A 17,127-nucleotide genomic window follows, 5' to 3' on the forward strand; every position below is an offset into this window, starting at 1 on the left:
TACTGAGCCATGCCCCAGTCTCAGTCCCTTGCATTTTATATACCTGTATCCTCTGCATTGCTTCCCTGTTGATTCTAATTGGACCATGTTTATCTAAGAGGCAAGGGTCATGTGGAGTGTGTCCCTTCAATACAAGCAGTACCTCAATCAAGCACTACTGCTGATTTAGTCCTACATGAGGCTAAATGGTCCTACCTCAAGAATGTATCATAGGTTTCAAAGAGTCAGTCTTTTCTGAAAATCATGTTCCTATTCCAAGGAGTGTTGACAGTCTCTAACCATTAGAAGCTAGTAAAAAGGAATTTAGAGCAAGAATTATAAAACTGCCAAAGGTGAATGTGGGCCATGTCAGCCATGGGCCAGGGAAGTAAGCAATCTGGGTATAACTGGACTCCACATTCAGGGAGGCCTCCTCCATGGACCAAAAGAAGGATGTTTTTTAGAAGAAGCTTGAAGAAATTCAGTCAGCATTTGAAATCCTTTCTTCCGCAGTTATTGGTCATTTAACATTGTCATGGATGAGAAGTGTCCATGTGGTTATGTTCTAGCCATAGACAAAGGAATAGGCTAGCCACAGACAAAGGAAGAGTCTAATCACAGACAAAGGAATAGTCTGAGATATGTCCAAGTCAGGGTCCCAAAGAAGACCATGAATGCAAAAGTCTTCTTCATACAATGAAACACAAAAATAATGAAAATCAAATCTGTAATAAATTACTGAAGGATTTCCATAATTTTGCTTCAAGTATACAAATTTGAAGGTAAACCTGGTATTAAACTCCAACTGGCTGAGTGCATTTTGTGGGACTTTAAACCTTTTTGAGCTTTCCTCTTGAAGTGTTTGAAGATGAGTCAACAATTTCTCTGGGAGCCTAGAGATATATTTCTTAAGTTTTTCTGGTTTGAGGTGTCCAAAAATCTGAATTCATTCATTCATTCATTCATCCAAGACATTGCCTTTTGCTTTCTTCCTGGAAAGTAAATGAAGGAACTAAAGATAATGATCAATGCCATCTTGGCCAGAGGTTATTGATGGACTTGTTCCCTGGCCTTTAATTTAAATTCTATTTTTCTCAAAAGATTCACCTGCAGAAAGTTAGATACTTTCTGGGTGTGTCTATCTGTCCTTTGAAATTCAAACTAAAATGCAACCTTTTTTTTTTTAATTTTGAGTCAAAGTTCAATTGGTTTCTTATGCAATCAATTTTAGGCTCATTTCCTTTTACTTCTAGCATAACCCAAATGCATATGTACAACTGAGAATGACCAGGATTAAATAGCCATACCATTTCAATAAGAGATAGCCAAGGAAGAAAAAAAAATCAGTCTTCACATTTAAGTCAGTTAGTCCTTTTTTAATAAATTTGAATTCATTCATCAACAAGTTTCATATTGTATCTATCACTCAATTTTGCTGTTTTTTTCATGTCAAATAATACCAAAAATTACATCAATGTGCTTAAGCAAAACCGGGTTTAAATTTATCTTTACAATGAAATGAAATCAACATGGGAATTGATCATGACAGCAATCATCTATTCCTACTAGAATAATTCTGTACTTACCTTGAACACACTCACTGACTTGTGAAGTAGAAAAATGAGACAAGAATGACAAAACATGTTCATGGGGCTGTCCCCAGGGAGAGGCATGGTACCTGAGCCACTCTCTGGGAGGCCACTGTTTACCCAGGTGTTGGGAATTTAGTAATTCAGGAAAACATGGCACCTTTCAATGCAGTAGAAGAGGTAATCAATCCAAGGCACACTAGCTAGTGTCCTGGGAAAATTTATTCCACCTGGGCAACTCTTTGCCCCAAATTCAATGTTACTCTCATGGAGGTCTCACACTAAGATGAGAGCCAACCTAGATTCAAGAGTAACAAAGATTTCACCAATTTTTAAATTTGGCTTTCATAAAATGGCCAGAAATAGGAACTGGTTTCAGGTGGAGAGTTAAATTAAGAATGATGGAATGATTTATACTTTCAAGCCAGGAGACTTAAAGTTGGAAACATCTCTTTTTAGAACATACCCTTATGGGACAAACACCAATGGTTTACCTACTAGATGCTGAACATGAACACCTACCACTGCCATGTGCCTGTCCCCTTAAAATCTGTCCCCAACTTGTTTGGCATCCCCTCTGAGATGATCTCCTTGGTGGAAATGTCAGTTCCATGTTTGGACAGGAGAGAAGTGCCTTTGATGGGAGTGACAGAAGATGTCAAAGTTCCAGTGCTGGCATTAGAAACACACGATACTGCAGATGGACATGTCACTTTAAAACCTGAAGGGAATATTATCATGACATACTTTCTAGTTCATTTGAGATTCAAGGGGGGAAATGAGTGTGTCATGGTATAGACAGTGAAACCCCTCGACAGTCCTGGGGTCGGTGAACAGGAATGACACTTGTTCTGAAGATGACTCAAGTCTGATCAGTCTTTCTCTGGAGGGATTTATGTAGGAGGGCTCTTGAATCGTCTCTAGAACGTTTGAATATGGGAAATAGCAAACTGTCATCATAAGATTCCTCTGTACATTTTGAGCCCCCTGTGAAGCATTTTGGAGACAGGACTACTGAGAAAATTAACAGTTTATTCCTTTCAGTTGTTGAGAAAGAAATTTCATTTGTTTCCAAATTAAACTTTTCTCTCCTTACTCAAGAGGTCTGGGTATGGGCAACAGCCACCTCACTTTAATGTCAGAGATCCGGGTTCAGAACTCCTTAACACTGTCACTCGCTGGCTCCAATACCTACTGTGGAGTAATGAGAGGTCATTTTTAACAGAACCGAGAATCAGATTCAACTCTTTTGTGTTAACACAGCCAGAATTCTCTTCTTTCAATATTTCTCACAACTTTTAAAAATGGAGAAGCTATAAAATAATTTCATTAGAAGAAAAGTAATTTCCTTCTGAAATGGATAAAGCAAACACATACCCAAGGATCTTAAAAAGTTGTGTTTTGTTGTCGTCGTTTTTTTTTTACAGAATATATGTATGTATGTGTGTGTGTGTATGTGTGTGTAGTTACAAACACTATTTATAGTATAGCTATTATGTTAACTTCATCGCAGTGTCTACAAAGTTGTGGATCCCAGTCTTGGTGCCAAATGCATATAAAAAGCTCAAAAGCTATTATGACTATACCATGCAAATTTAAATCCAGAAAACCTTGGGAAGTAGACTGCTGCTCTTTTGAGCCCCATGGGGTCTCTGCCTTTGATATTTGGGTACCTCAACTGTGCATCAAAAAAATGTTTGAATATCTTTTCTCCCAGAAAGAATTAATGTCACAGTTCTGAATAGTATAAATTATACACTTAAATCCATCATCAGCTGCTTTTGTCCAGGTTCGTTTGCATCATGGGGTCCCTCTTCCTCATGTGTAGCTCACATCTTTAATTACTGGATACAGAAAAAAAGATACCTGAAGTATTGAAAGGGATAAGGTATTTTCAAATGTTTTGTTTTGTGTGTTTTTTTTTTCTTTTACATGTTAACAATGATAAGGCCACTTAACAAGGTTTTCCCCAATCTGTTGAACTTTTAGGATTCCCCCATTGTTACCCATGAAAAAAAAAAATTGCCAGAGAGAAGCCAAAGACCAAGATATCACTGGCTCATCTCCCGACAAAAATAAAACCAGAGAGCAGCAGTTGGGAGAAGATGCTGAAGAAAGGAATGAAGGAGGGAAACGGGTATAAAAATTGGTAATTGACTCTAGCATGAGATTTTGTGGATCATGTTTTCTCTGATGGTGGGTTGTGAACTGTCACGGACTCCCACAAATTAAAGGTTGCTATGGCCACCAAAGAAAAATCAAGTCGTGGTCCGCTCATGGTGACAGTCCACACACCACACCCATCCTCAGGGAGGGCAGTGCCTCTACCTATTTGGAAAAAGCTGACACCAGTCATTTGAGCTCTGGACCAGATTCTGGTCATTCATTTTGGACAGAACAGAGAGGGTGAGAAGTATGTGGCATTTGGGGATAAAGTATTAATTTAGCAGTTCTTTCCTGCATGTTTTGCTTTTTGTTTTGTCTTCCAAATGCTGAACTTCACTGTGACACCTGTTTGCACAACTGTAGTCATTTCAGTTTATGGATGCCTGTGATAGAAATATTGTTTACAAAAAATATATCATCTTTTTTTCTTTAGAAAGATCTCATCTAAATAGTAAGTTAAGGTTGCGTCTGTGAAACCGGTGCACCTTGTCTTGTTTCTACGAGCTTTAAAAAGTCCAAATACTGATGAGGCTGTGGATTAGAAGGAACCAAAAGTGACTGTGTTAATTGTCAGGTTGCCCTCTTTTGCCTCAGAGAACGGTCATGGGTCGTTGGGTGATGTGTGGTGTGTACTGGTAGTGTTCCTGCAGAATCCTAGTCAGCCTAGGAGTAGTTGGATGTGCTTATGAGACATGTCAGATACAGAAATAAAGGCATGAGGATGTTTCTTAGTTTCTGAAAGCGAACAGTAGAGGTGTTTTAGCTTCAATCTTAATTTCTAGATAACAGAAAGTAGTTACATCACATAATGAAAAATATGACATTGCATGCTGCCATGATAGCAAGCATAAGAAACAAAACCTTGGTAAATATACATATGTATGCATATTATGCAAATATATTTTATAGTAACATACAATGTTATAAGAATGAATGATAACGTAACTGCAAGGGGGAAAATCAGCCTAGATGGTTTTACCTTAGAGTAACAAAGAACCTGAGACGTCTATGCTTTCTGTTGGATATCAGGCCTAGAAATCCGTAGGAGATGTAGAGCACATTTTTGGTGATTGAATGTCATTGCCAAAACGTGCCACCGTGTTCCCACACAACAGTTAAGCTGGATCCACTCCGAGTGAACAACAACAACAATGAAAAACCCACACATGCTGGATATCAGAGTACTTACAATGAGATGCACTCACTCCCAATGGGTTTCAAAAGATGGATGTTCAGACGTCAACATGGGACCTATCTACGTTTAAGACAACAGGTAAGTGCATGGCCAGCGACTCACCTCATCCACTAAAGCATGACCGAGAAAGTACACCCACTGAAAACAAACCCCATCACCCGAAAAGCCAGCAGGCTTCACTCAGTAAACTGAGAGAGAGGATATGAAGTGTGTGACTCATTTTAAACTAGAGATACCACTGTATGAGTTTCTGAAGATTAACTAAGGATTTCTTTCTGACTTTTAAACTAAAACATCTAACTTATGATAATAAAAGACACATTTTGGGATGATATTGTGTTTCACACCCTCATTCTCAAGGCAAAATATTTAGATGATACTTGTCCCTTTCATTAAAAAAGAAAAAACTATGACTTTCTTTAATATGCATCCTGTGTTAAATTGTCCATAGCTGCAAAATGTATATATGTATGTGTATTTGTTTGACATACACATGGGTGCTCACACCTGTGTGTATAAACACATACACATACATCCTCATATACACGTGTATTTTATATATATGCTGAGAAAGTTCACATATATATACAATTGCGTATGTATATATGTGTGTGTGTGTGTGTCTGCATGTGTGTGTCTGTGTGTGTACAGGTATAAAAACTTGACAGGCAGGGTAATATTTCACTCAGTGTTAAATGAAGTCTTTGAAAAATCAAGTACAGTCACTCAGTTAACATAGTACAGCCAGTAAACTAAGTTGAAAAGAGAAAAAGTGAATGGAAACACGATCCTGGACCATCTGTCTATGGCATTCACATCGGTTAGATCAGGGATCTTAATTTTGAGCTGCGAAGACCTCCTCCGTAGGTGGGTCTTCTTGTGCGGGATGCTTCTGTCTCCCATGTACCGCCCATGCCCTTCCCGGGGCATGCTCTGTTTCCTGAACTGGACTCCTGAGTTGTCAAAGGTCATTGGTGAATTCCTGGTATCACCTCCCGTAACCTCGTTCATTTCATTGTGAACCTCCAGTGTTGTTAACAGAATGTTTCCATGAGCATCCACCTAATTGGAAGAAAATACACATGGTGAGGCAGCAGACATGTCCACAAAACTAACTTTTATATGCAAACCTAGGACAGAATGATGTCACCTAATCATGTCTTATATCCAAGAGAAATTGTATATCTGTCAAACTCAGGAAAATGTCATTTTGGACATTTACATGCAGCTTATATACTCTATTTCCTTGACTTAAAAAAATTCTCATAGCTAGGCCCAGAGTGCATACCTGCAACCGCAGTGGCTCTGGAGGCTGAGGTAGGAGCAACACAAGTTCAAAATCAGCTTCAAATATCTACTGAGGCCCTAGGCAACTTAGGGAGACCCTGTCTCAAAATAAAACATAAAAAGGGCTGCAGATGTTGCTCAGTGGCTAAGCACCCCTGGTTCAAACCCTGGTAATAATAAAAAACAGGCAAGCGAGAGAGAGGGAGGGACAGAGAGAGGGAAGGAGGAAAGGAAGAGGGGAGAGAAAAAAGAGAAGAAAAGGAAGGAAGGAAGGAAGGAAGGAAGGAAAGAAAAGAAAAGATAAGATAAGATGTGGATGTTGATCCATAATGGGGATTGGGTGGGGGGAACATGGGAAGAATGGAGAAATTTTAGATAGAGCAAAGGGGAGAGAGGGGAAGGGAGGGGTCATGGGGGTAGGAAAGACGGTGGAATAAGATGGACATTATTACCCTAAGTATGTGTATGACGACACAGATGTTGTCACTCTACTTTGTATAAAACAGAGACACGAAAATATGTACTGTATATGTGTACTATGAATTGAAATTCATCCTGCTGTCATATGTAACAAATTAGAATAAATAAATAAATTTAAAATTAAAAAAGAAAGAAAGAAAAAAAAGGAAAGAAAAATGCACACAAAGGAGATTAGAGAAAGTAAGGGAGAGGCTGTTTTCAAATTGCAATTTCACATTATAGATATGAGTCCTACTGAAGAAGAAATTATAGCACAAATGCTTTTCAAGATTAACACCTACCTTAGGTGTTATAACTATTCAAACATAAGTATACATTGGGTAAAAACTAAAATGCCCCATTGCCCCCCCCCACACACACACACTTAAATTCAACAAGCATCCTTGTGACTCAACAGTCCTTCTGAAGTTGTGGTCAAAAGATCAACAGTAGCCTAACATTACATCACGATGTCATCAACTTTACCTCACCTCATCATGCAGGCACTGTGTCATCTCACATCATCACTAGAAGAAGAAGGGTACATACAGTACAATAAGATATATTGATACAACATTCACCTTACTTTGAATATATCATTTTATTGTTATTGTTTGTGTTAATCTCTTACTGTGCCTGATTAATATATTAAGTTTCATCATAGTTGTGTATGTGTTGGAAACATATAGTGTATACAGGTTTCTGTGCTATCCATGCTTTCAAGCATCCACTGGGGCTCTTGGATCCTCCAGGTATAAAAATGACTACTGTATACTCATCTATTCTCTGGAATTCAATTCCCCCCTTTTCTTTTCTTCTTTAGGGTGCTGTGGATTGAACCCTGGGCCTGTGTGTGATAAGCATGCACTTCACTTTCACACTGAGCTACACTCCCTGCCTGCTTGTCCCTTTTCTGATGAGATCAAATGCCAAATTACTGTGGAGACGCAAGCAAATAGTCCTGTGATCAAAGGACACTCCTAATGACTTTGGTGGAGTAGATACATACTCTTATTTATGTAGGGTCTCCTTGCCAGATCCTGGTCCTGGCAGGAAGCCTCCTGGTTATGGGCTATACTGAAAATAGACTAAAGTCCCTTTCTACCATGGAGCCAAACTTTAAAATAACATTTTATTCTGTGCTAAATACAGTTTCTGATCTCTCATGACAATTCCAGTGGTCTATCTATTGGTGGGTCTGCCATGGAATTTGCAGTGAAACATCCCAAAGCTGGGGACTTGGGTGGAATCCTTGCTGGGAGGAGACCATCGCTTCTCTATCTGTGCCATGGCCTTTCAGCCCCTGCCACTATTCCCTGGGCATACACTCCAGCATGCTCTGTCCATTCCCATCTGCCTTCCATTCCTCTGCCTGGTGGGCCATCTTCCTTGCCCTTTCATAGTCTGTGGAAAGCCTACCTCTTCTTCTAGCACTAGGTCAAACATCTATGGCTTCTTCCATGATTCCCAGTTATTTTGTGAAGGAATAATCTGTTACTACATTAATTTGAGTCTTCTAATAGGAGGTGTCCTATTGCCCCTTAATCTCAATAAAGACTTTGGGCTGGATGAGAGGGTGGTGAAGTGAGCAGAGAGGACTCATGCACAACTCCTGACTTGGGAGAGAGAGGGGTTTGATGGAGCTTGGAGCAGGACTAGGGGGTTAGGACCCCAAGTGGAATAGCTCCAGACAGCAAGTTGGCAGGGCCTCAGGAAGGGCTACAAACATCCAGTGGCCACTCAGGCTCTGGCACAAGGACACCCAAGAAGATGCTAAGTTAAGTACAATGTGTTTGAGAATACCACTAAAGGTCACTTAGCTATGCTTAGCAGAGGTGAGGTGTGGGAATCCGGACAATGGCCCCCAGCAAGTTCATACCTAACTCACCAGAACCTGTAAATAAGTTACAACATAACTTTTTAGTGTACAGCCCTTAAAGTAAATAAATTATCCTGGATTACTCAGGTGGGTCCCATCAAATCATAAGTTTTCATAAGGACAGTAGAGCACTTTCTCCAGGGAGAAGCAAAACAGAGAGTCAGAGAAATGAAAGCAACAGAGGGATGCACAGCCTAAGAAAGACTCACTTTATCATTGATAGAAAGAATAGGACAGCCAGGAGACGCAAAGGCCAGTGTCAGCTGACACCCTGCAACACCGGGATCTGTATGTAGACAACCCCGTGATGGGCCTGGAAGCACATTTATCCTCAGAGCCTTCTTGATGTAAGTCTTGTCAGATACACTGAGGACCCAGCTGAGCCCCCATGACCTGCACTTCTGACCTAAGGAACTGTGCGGTAAAAATGGGCACTGTTTTAACCTAAGTTTGTGGAAATCTGACACAGCAATATTCCAAACCACTACAGGAGGTGAGAGGAAAGATGTATTTTCAGTGGGCTTCAAAAATGAGTTAAAGAAAACTGGGAGTGGGCTCAGTGGTAGAATATTTGTCTAGCGTGCCCCAGGACCTGGGTTTCATTCCCATCACTAGTTAAAAACAAACAAACAAAAACAGGAAAGGACCACAAGCAAAAGTTCAAAGATTAAGTAACGTATTTTGAGAGAGACAAACTAGCTGAATGGTACTCAAGTTTTGGAGATAACAGCTTCACACTCAAGGGTCTTGGCACATGCTCAGCTTATTATCATCTTCATGTCATCTTATAATAGGAAAGGACATCTAGTAATGTTAGGGAAAGAAGACCAGAGTCAGGCCAGTAAGGTTTTCTGTATGTCAGGTTAAGGAATTCCAACTTTACACTTTTGGTAACAAAACATAAATGTGATTTCTAAGTAGAAAAATGACATATTTCTGAAGCACAGCTCAAGTTTGCTGGTCAAGTATAAGTGTTGAATTTGAGAGGAGACAGTGTAGAGAAGATTCCTAGTTAGAGTACAGTGGACTGGTCTCTGTTCCCCTTAGGGCAGTCTAGAAAAGAAAAGCCCAGAGTTGTGGAGAACTGCTTCCCTCCTGCCATCACCACAAGTCCCAGTATTTGCCAGAAGTCTCCCTGGCGTACTTGCTGTGGTCACAACAGCACAATGCTTGGCTACCACCTGCTCCATTCTATATTTTGGCAGTTCTGAGAGTGGTGAGGAGTGGAGAGACAGTTATTTACCATTCAGACCCCACCAGGACCTGTCAACTCCAGACTCTGTCTGAGCCTCAGAACATGAATACCCACATAGCTGCAAACAGGTCCTGAGCCCAGAGGTGTTTGTTTTTCCTAAAAGATGTTGCCTGTGAACTACAGGATGAAGGGTGTCACCAGGGGGATCTTCAGGGACTCGGCAGGCTCTTAGCATGGAAGACAGCCAGGTTGGGGCCTTTGGAGATGCAAATGGCCCACATATGTTGGGGAGCAGGCCCTTCAAAAGAGTGTTATGGGGAGGAAGGGTCAATGAGAAAAAATCATATTTTTCTTACTTTTTATACAGTGGCAGGAAAATTCTAATGATGTTTCTATATCTCCAAAGTACTGGGAATGTTAGACATCAGTAAGATTTTGAAACTTCTGTATCTGTTCTTTTTATCATCTTCCTCTGGATTGATGAACAGTAAAACCTTTTCAATGACAAAGTCTGTTTGCTGTTTTCAGGACCAGGGAAGCATCTGGTCATCCAGGAGACTCTCTCATGGTGCCAAGAGATGTGGGAGGAGAAGCCCAAGATAAATTGAGGTGTGTCTAAAACAGGTGAGCAGACGAAAGGAGTGTGTCCTGGGCTGGGACCTGGCAGCAGGACTGATAGGGTCAGCTGTGGAATGCCAGTAGTCATTCGCTCTCCTTAAGAAGTGGGTGAACTGAACCTGCTTTGGACACAAGAGGGAGGAGACTGGAAAGGGACATGGACATATGATATGGCCTTTACCTAAGCAAAGGTGAGTTGAATAAAAGATTCTGTAGGAAAGAACTCTGTCTCACTAATCCTTATCTCCCCCAGCATCTTCCACTTTGCTTTATGCCACAGAGAAGTGAATTGAATGGCGAGGGAATGAATCCTTTGGCTCACACTGGGCATCTTGTCCTGCATAAAGGGGTGGGGAAGAAATTCAGCCAGTGAGCTGGATCCTGTTTAATTCATTTTATTCCATTACTTCAGTTTACTGGAATAAATCTGGGTGACATTCCACCAAATATCTGATTTTGGTTACTGCTTAATGAAAATGAATAAGTTGAGGTCATTTATTAAACAAACTCAATTTGATCTTATTTAAGTCTCCAACATTTTAAACAGTTCTACTTAAATGGTAAGGTGATATGTTTAAAAATAATGTGTACCTGAGGGCGAATCAGACAATAACCCCAAATGGAAGATGAACATTTATTTTTAAAATACAAATATATAATTTATTCTTTTCAAAATAATGATATTATTAATTGGAATCTCAGAAAACTGAAATTGTTTTTTTCAAGAGAGGGACAAAAAACTGTAAAACATTATTTAGCTCTAGAAAATGGCTCTCTGTATTCTATTTTATGTTTTAAAGAACAGAACCATGGGGCTGGGGATATGGCTCAAGCGGTAGGTAGCGTGCTCGCCTGGCATGCTCAGGGTGCTGGGTTCAATCTTCAGCACCACATAAAAATAAAGATGTTGTGTCCACCCAAAACTAAAAAAATAAATATTAAAAAATTCTCTCTCTCTCTCTCTCTCTCTCTCTCTCTCTCTCTCTCTCTCTCTCTCTTTAAAAAAAAATAACAGAACCATGAGATGAAAGCTCCAGGGTCCACTTCAGGAGGTCATCTCACTGGAGATATGAACATGAAGAACCTGGGTTTTTCCAGAAATATTCGTGCAAAATATAGCTGCACACTTGCTACATGCCATCACTATGGACCTGGTTCAGGACCACAAAGATAAAAATGAGAAGGTTCTCACCCTCAAGGAGTCTAGCAGGTGAGAACTTTGAACAATTAGCAAACACATTTTTTAAAAGACTGCATCTTGCCCTTTAAATACATTTTAAAAAATACCATCTTAATCTCAGAAAGACCATATGAAAAATCTTCTTTGATCAAAATCTAAGGGATCTAAATTAACATTTTTTTTGTGCCACAAAATACCAAGGAAAGAAATATCTTTTCTTAAAGGAATGATATACTTTAAGAATCCTAATGATTCAGTTTCACCTGGCTTTAAAAACATGACATTTAGCCTGGTACAGTGGCAAATGCCTATAATTCCAGCAGTTGGGGAGGCTGAGGCAGGAGGACTGCAAATTAAAAATCAGCTTTAGCAATTTAGCATGGCCCTAAGCAACTTAGCAAGACCCTGTCTTGAACTAAGGTAAAATTTTAAAAATAAACATAAAAAGGGCTGGAGATGTGGCTCTGTGGTTAAGTACCCCAATGTTCAATCCCCAGTACCAAAGAAAAAGGAACTTTAAAAAACCCCAAAACATGACATTTGTGAGTTTTCCTGTCTCTTCTCACTAGGAAATTGGAAAGACAAAACCAAACCAAACCCAACAAAAACAAAAACACCTCCAGTCAGGTGGAACCAAAGGCCACACTTTCATGGATACATGTTACATGAACATTTGCCACCTGGGAATCATACCATGTGTATTTTGGTACAAATAGGAATTGGATACTACAAAATGGGGAAGGCTTGGTGGGCACAAGGGATATAAGTGTTTTCATTTCACAGGCACAGAGAATATGTCTTAGAAGTTATTAAAACAGGAACAAAGTCAGTTTTGGAGTATGGAGTGACAGGCAGAATTCAGACAAATGGTAGGGGAAAAAATCAAGGAAAATGCCGTAAAGGAAAATGATTGCCTTGAGATTGAAGGAGAGGGAGACATTGGGCAAGAAGAAAGATGTTCTGGTAGAGAGAACAGGGTAACATCTGGCAAAGGGATGAGAACATATATGGTGATCTCAGAGACTGCACAGGGTGAGTGGAGAACACATAAAAATGAGGCCAATTGCGTGTTGGGTTGAGTTTTCAAGATTTAGTGATAAATCTGTATGCATCAATGTCCCAAGACTTTGTGGTCAATGTTGTATATTTGTCTTTTCCTTTGAACTCTAGTGAGGTAAGCTTCACCTGAGGGAAGCTACACCCAATTCTCTATGAATCTCACTAATTATTTGCAAAACTAAAATGCTCTTGAATGCATTGGACATTTATGAATTGTTTGTAGCTGTCTTACGTGCCACAGGACTCGGGAACTGTTGGAAATTTGCATTATTCTTATTTCAGAGTAGATGGACACTTGGAAACAATAGTGCAGTTAAGCCTTATTCTAGCATGCAAAAGACCATAAATGTATAATAACTAATATGATCTTATTGGGAAACAGTTGGGCTCCTTATAGTTTTACACTCACATAGTGTCATTAAAAAGTGAACCAAAGTATAGAAAATTTACATGAAAATCATCTGCAATTTTTTTTTTCCCTGAAAGGATTACAGGGTTATTAAAATGTGTTAAATCTTAGAAACTAAAAATTTTAAACAAACATTTCCAAAAGAGATGCTCATCATTTTCTATCATCTATAATGTAGGTCTTAAAATAGAAATAAGTGACTGTGGTGAAATATGAACTCTGTAATTCCCTATATAAAATGACAAATGACTTTCAATTTAAAACATTTCATGAATATTTGTTATTTTCAAGGGTCCATCTCATATCTACTATAATTAGAATCATCGACTTCAATGAAGTTTTTCTTCCTGCTCTAGAACCTTGACAGGTGCAAATCTTAAAAATTAACAAACAAACAAACAAAAAAAAAAAACTAATATCTTATCCAGAATATCCAGAATACACAGAGGGGTCTTTCACCTTTTTCAGGGAATATGTCGCTAGAATGCCATATAGTGGCTCTCTCAGTCTCTACTTACCTTCCAGCTTCAGTTAAGACTCTAGTTTTAGAAGAATAAGACAGGATTTGTCATGTAAGGAACAAGATCTTGCTGTTTAGTAGGAATGGTATTGAATCTGTGGTTCTGATTTCTTGACAGGAATTTTGACTTCCTGACATCTTATGAAATTTAAATACCAACTGGACAACTTGGAAAATACCACAAGGCTTGTAACTATAATGTGGGCATTGTAACTAAAAACTAATTCTTGGGTACAGAAACAACTCAGGCACAAATACACCATAAGCACAAATCACTTAAAGTCAGGGCTTACATTAGATCACTGGATTAAGGAGGAATTATGTGAGTATGCAAACATTTCAAACATCCATGGATCAATTACTGAGTTAGAATACGACATAACACTACATAGAAGGAAAATTTATTCATGGTCTCTCAGGAGGGTCAATAAATTTACAGTTCTGGAGGCAGTTACTGGTGGTATAGTTTCCTCATTGGAGCCTACAGTGCCACAAGGCTACTTCCTCACCCTGACATGCCTCAGGGGTCTCAGAAAAGACAGAGATAAGCCAAGTCCCTACTGTAGAGCCAGTAGCTATCAGGGAGAAGCTACAGGCTATAGCTGGCCACACTGATAAAAATCCCACATGTTAGAGGAAAAATTAATGACTCAATATTTGCAAAAGACAGTTGAAGTTATTTTCCTGTATGTATAATGAGATTTTTGTTTTGCATAAGATCTCTGATACTTTTCTCACTTTTCTTATATTCTTCCCTATGACTTGTTATAAACTTTTTGGGTGGTTAATTTCTACTTAAAAATTACCACTACATTTTTAGGTGAGTCAGGAACAATTTTTAGTCCTTATCTTTAAAAGCATTAAATATGCATCAAAAATTAGAATACATACATTTTCACATTGACTTCACATCTTAGGAGCTGATTAACAATTTTTGAAAAATACCAACATTTAAAGGGTTTCCAAAACCTCTGGGAAAACAGAGAAGCAAATTTTTTGAAAAACGAAGAACAAAAATGGATTCATGAGTCAATCGAAAATTTCCTTTGCATCTGATTAATAATATATTGTGTCTATATTCTCCTAATTTTCTCAGTGGATGTTAGAGATGTTTGGTTTTTGTCTTTTTGTTTAAAATTTCATGCTTCACTCTTAAAAAGGTGTTTCTGCAGCACAACAATTGGACCATTCTAAACAGCTTCAATTTAGAGAAAAGGAAATAAATTCATAATTTGTTTAAATAGAAAAGGAATTTGGAGAGAAAGCATTGTATTCGTATGTGTGTGTATGTGTGTCTCTGTCATGGAAACAATAATGATGTGACGAATCCTAGTTTCCTTGGAAACAGCACGGCCAAAGCAAATTGTGTATTCATAGTAGGATGCAGACCTCTTTAGAAACATAGCAGTATGGTACTGAGTATATTTTCCAGTAAGAAATTCAAGATAATTTTGCCTATAGAAAGCCTAGTTTTATTCACAGATCCTGGGTTTTTCAGACCAACTCTATTTATGTTTTGCTGAAAGGAAGGGAGTCATTTACATTCATTTAACATGCCTCCATTCATTCATGAACATTTGCAGACTATTCTGGGCCACCGCAGGCACAGGCAATACTCCAAGGAGCTGCTCACTCCCTGTGAGGGGCGGACCCATCATGGAATGGGAAAGTGCAGGGAAATCTCCACAGTCTTGAGACAGAAGAAGCTTTAACAATGGGAATTTTAAAAACCAAAAGAAACGTAGGAACAAGGCCAATCTGTAAACAAGTTGAAATATATTCTTGAGGATTTGAGGGAATGAAAGAAGTGAAATGATCAATTAGAAAAATTATCTAGAGATGTTGAACATTTTTTTTATGTATTTGTTGATCAAATATATGTCTTCTTCTGAGAAGTGTCTATTCAGCTCCTTAAGCCATTTGTTGATCAGGTTGTTTGGTTTTTTGATGTTAAGGTTTTTGAGATCTTTATATATCCTGGAGATTAGTGCTCTATCTGATGGGCGTGGCAAAAATTTGCTCCCCAAATGTAGGCTGTCTGTTCACTTACATTGATTATTTCTTTTGCTGAGAAGAAACTTTTTAGTTTGAGTCAATCCCATTTATTAATTCTTAATTTTATTTCTTGTGCTTTAGGAATCTTGTTAATGAAGTCAGGGCCTAATCCGACATAATGAAGATTTAGGACTACTTTTTCCTCTATGAGGGGCATTTGATCAACAAATATATGCAAAAATGTTCAACATTTCTAGTAATTAGAGAAATGTAAATCAAAACTACTCTAAGTTTCACCTCATACCAGTCAGAATGGCAGTTATCATGAATACAGACAACAATAAATGTTATCGAGGATGTGTGGGAAAAGGAAATTGCTGGTGGGTCTGCAAATTGGTGCAATCTGTCTGGAGAGCATATGGAAATTCCTTAGAAAACTTGGAATGGAACCACCATTTGACCCAGCTTTCCCACTCTTTGGTCGGTCTATATCCAAAGGACTTAAAATCAGCATACTGTAGTATCGCAGCTACATCAATATTCATAGCGGCTCAATTCACAACAGCTAAACTGTGGAAGCAAACTAGATACCCTTCAATAGATGAATGTTTAAAGAAACTCTGGTATATATACACAATGGAATATTACTCAGCATTAAAAGAGAAAAAAAATTATGGCATTTGCAGGTAAATGGATGGAGTTGGAGAATGTCATGCTAAGCAAAGTAGGTGAATCCCAAAAAACGAAAGCCTGAATGTTCTCTCTGATAAGTGGATGCTGATTATTAATGGGGGAGGCATGGGACAAATGGAGGAACTTTGGTGGGGCAAAGGGGAGGGTGGAGTGGGGATGGGGCATGTGAGCAGGAAAGAGGGTGGAATGAGATGGACATCATTATCCTACGTACATGTATAACTGCACAAATGGTGCAACACTACATCATGTATGACAGGAGAAATGAAAAGTTGTGCTGCTTTTGTGTACAATGAATCAAAATGCATTCTGCTGGGGATCCAACATGGCGGCGGGCGCGGAGAGATCAAGTCTCTGACCTCTTCAGCTGCGCGGGCATAGGGAGTCGTAAACCGTCTAAAGGCTGTTTGCTCAGGATCACTAGGCAATGCTGAGCTGACGTGGATCTGGGGCGAACAGTCTGGGCCTCTCAGAACACACACCGAGCCTGGATCGGCTGAATTCAAGCTCCCATTCGCCTGCTTCTCCCAGACAAACTGCTGTGACTCAGCACTAAACGATCCCGCTGAAACAACTGGTCGGCCCTTCTGATCCTACCGAGGTTAATGCCAACAGAGCCTTCATAGGCAGTGGCCACAGGATTGAAACAGGGCTTGGGAGAGACAGTCAGGACCCACCCGTTGCATTGGTCACCCGGCAAAGGGAACGAACTGTCGCCATTTGCATGGGATACCACCATGGCAGAGAACTGACGACACCAGAATGTGGCGGAGGAGATAACTCCATTGAAACCGGCGGCAACAGGTGTGTAATCCCCTAGCCTTCCCTCTCCACACAGCGGGGAAACCTTAAGGGCCCCTCCCAGCTCTCCCGTGAGCGCGATAGCCAGACCAAGGGAATCAGG

The 17,127-nt window shown here is 39.5% G+C and overlaps 1 protein-coding gene across 1 annotated transcript in view; it reads right to left on the reverse strand.

The window, feature by feature from the left end:
• Positions 1-1,340: 1,340 nt before the first annotated feature.
• The window catches only part of Gabrb3 (gamma-aminobutyric acid type A receptor subunit beta3), a 218,903-nt gene continuing 203,116 nt past the window's right edge, over positions 1,341-17,127 (reverse strand). Inside the window, exon 7 of the mRNA XM_048793541.1 lies at positions 1,341-5,991. Coding sequence (XP_048649498.1) covers positions 5,656-5,991 — 336 coding nt within the window. The 3' untranslated portion in view covers positions 1,341-5,655. The remainder of the gene's footprint in view (positions 5,992-17,127) is intronic.

This window comes from Marmota marmota, unplaced genomic scaffold, assembly GCF_001458135.2.
Source record: "Marmota marmota marmota unplaced genomic scaffold, marMar, whole genome shotgun sequence".
NCBI lineage: Eukaryota > Metazoa > Chordata > Mammalia > Rodentia > Sciuridae > Marmota > Marmota marmota.